This window comes from Trypanosoma conorhini (assembly GCF_003719485.1).
Source record: "Trypanosoma conorhini strain 025E chromosome Unknown Tco_14.4_contig_01107, whole genome shotgun sequence".
Taxonomy (NCBI): Eukaryota; Euglenozoa; class Kinetoplastea; order Trypanosomatida; family Trypanosomatidae; genus Trypanosoma; species Trypanosoma conorhini.
The window spans coordinates 1,442-3,855 of NW_021705202.1; the positions used below are offsets into that span (position 1 = coordinate 1,442).

Here is a 2,414-nt window from a genome sequence, read left to right on the forward strand (position 1 = left end):
AGGGCGTTGGTGGCAGTGCTGTCCGCAGAATTTGTCACGGCTTCCTGAGTGGCACCGCCGTGTTCAGCCGTCCTTGGACGTTCCGCACCGTCTCCCTCTTGTTCACTGTCTTTTGCCGCATTCGTGTGTCCCGCGGCAACGTCAACGCCGCCTTCCACCTTGCCCGACGAACTCGTTGCAGACGGACCCTCAGCTCCAGAACCCTTGCTGCTGCTGCCGCCGCGATCCGTGCCGGCACCGTGTGCAACGGCGGCGTTCTGCGTCAACGCTTCGCCGCCGGGTCCGGCAGGGTTGACCTCCGCGCCGCCATTCTCCCCTTCAGCCGGTTTCATGCCCTCTGCGGCTGGTGGATCTTCTGTCAGCGGCGGCGCAACCACCGGTATTGGGTGGGCGTTGATGTTGGGGGGGACGTCGCACACCTCGGCGTACTTGGGGCACACAATACTCCCGCTCCAGTGCTCCCCTTCGGGCTTAACGGTTTTGCCCTCCTCGCACTCGTGCCACGTTGTGTCGCGACGGAACTGCACCTTCAGCTTGCCGCCGTCGCACTGAGTGTTCACGCACACATCGCCAATGGGGCTTCCACTCACTTAAGGTCATTCCCTTTCACGCAACGGGAGTTGGGGCCAATGAAGCTGCCGACAATCGCACGAGCCGTGCCGTTGGTGCACCCCTGCTCCGCACGCCCAATAACGTAAGGGCAGTAGTCCATGAACACCGCCCTGCCGCCAAGCCTGGCGCCCTCGAAGTACTGATACTGCGGCGGAAGGGGCTGATTGTGTCGCACGAGATAGCAATTCCCCAGAGACAGGCGGTCATGCGTACAGAGCAGCTTCTTCTCATCCCAAAGCTGTTTGCAGAACATGTCGGGGTAGTCGGTGTGGCCGCCGGTCAGGCACTTCTTTTCCAGCAGCCCGCAGCCAGAGTTGTTGCCCCACCTCATCGGCTCCGCCATGCTGAAGTTGGCCCTGTACACGCCCATGTCCGCAAACGCCGCAAGCGTCAGTGCCGAGTAATACCCCGGCTGGCCCACAGTAGCCATCAGTTCCTCCTTTGCGTAGAGTTGCTTCCAATGCGACCCCGCACACCCCGCACACCCCGCGTCCTCCAGCTTTATGTTCTCAAGTGTGGGGCAGTTGTAGTACTTCCGCGCCAGCTCCTTCACCGTCGGCGAGGTAACCACCCACGCCATATCCTTCCCGGGCCCACTGGGGACCTGCGACACCATGCCAAACCTCACAAATTCTTCCAATGCAAACCCAAGAACGTGCCCAATCTCGTGGGCTGCAGTACGGACAGATTCCTGATCGGCTTTTATGGACCGGGGATTGAAGTTCAAGGCGCCAGCATACGGACGTCCATCCACCAGCCTGGCGCACACCATCGCCCACGCAAGAGCGTCCACAGTCGGAAGGGCATTGACGTAGAGCAGCAGATCGGCGTCGCTCACGCCGGTGCTGCGATGCCAGGCAGGAATAGTAAACCTTCCGCAAATCGCTAGACCGAACTCCGGCATACGGATGAGACCCCTCACCGGCTTCACGGAGAGACGCTCGGCGTGCAGCTTAATTGCCGCGGGGAGGATTTGCCGCAAAAGAATGTCCTTCTTGTTTTCCCCCAACACATCTTCCGCCTCGCAGGTTACCCGGCGGCCATCCCCGGTCATGCGCGTCTCCCCCTCTGCGCTGCAGTGCTTCAGCGGGTCCTCCAAGTCCCTCGCGGACACCTTGATGCGGATGGGCGCCCAGCCGTCGCCGCCATCTGCAGTCTGCGTGGCGACGGTGTACGCCTGCATCGCGCCCTGCCCCCTCCGCGGCACCTCTCGCACCACCGCGGTCGCCGGCGCGACTCCCAACGCCGCCTCCCCAGACACGCAGCGGTGCCGCAGGGCGGGAGCGGCGGCGAGGCATCTGCCGGCGCAGTGCACCGTCAGCAGCAGCAGAAGCGCCGCCAGTGGGAGAAGTGGCACGCCGCGGCGTGGCCGGCACATGTCTCTAAGAAAATGTGTGTGTGTGTGTGTGTGTGTGTGTGTGTGTGTGTGTGTGTTTACTTGTGGCTGAATTGCGTTTGAGCAGCAGCGGTCGCGGCGGCAAAGACGGCTGTCTGCGGGAGCGAACGCAAGAGGAGAAAAGGGAGGGAGAGGAAGGCAAGCGGGAAACGGAGCAGGATGAGCAACTGCAGGAAGGCGGCCCCATGCCGAGGCAGCAGGCGCCACGAAACAGCAATCGGGAAGAGAACGGAATACAACGGGGCGGAAGCCAAGTTGCCCCTGCTGCTCAGGTGGCGCCCTCAAGACGCAGGCAGGCAAACAAACAGTTCAACAAACCAAAACAGGAAACGCAGTGAGTGGAGGATGTTCATCGCGCAAGAAGCGCTGACTGGAACTGCGGCTCTTTTGCGGCATCGTGCCCCCC

The 2,414-nt window shown here is 62.2% G+C and overlaps 2 protein-coding genes across 2 annotated transcripts in view, besides 1 other annotated feature; both read right to left on the reverse strand.

The window, feature by feature from the left end:
- Tco025E_09421 (uncharacterized protein) overlaps window positions 1–332 on the reverse strand; it is a gene marked incomplete at both ends in the record, with an annotated part of 387 nt that extends 55 nt beyond the window's left edge. Inside the window, one exon of the mRNA XM_029376240.1 lies at window positions 1–332. This exon is cut by the window's left edge and continues 55 nt beyond it. Coding sequence (XP_029223642.1) covers window positions 1–332 — 332 coding nt within the window.
- Window positions 333–586: 254 nt separating this feature from the next.
- Tco025E_09422 (leishmanolysin) lies at window positions 587–1,990 on the reverse strand (the record flags this gene model as incomplete). The annotated part of the gene is made up of 1 exon (XM_029376241.1): window positions 587–1,990. One exon carries the CDS (start codon window positions 1,988–1,990, stop codon window positions 587–589), a length of 1,404 nt encoding a protein of 467 aa, XP_029223643.1.
- Window positions 1,991–2,003: 13 nt separating this feature from the next.
- Window positions 2,004–2,046: a microsatellite.
- Window positions 2,047–2,414: the final 368 nt, after the last annotated feature.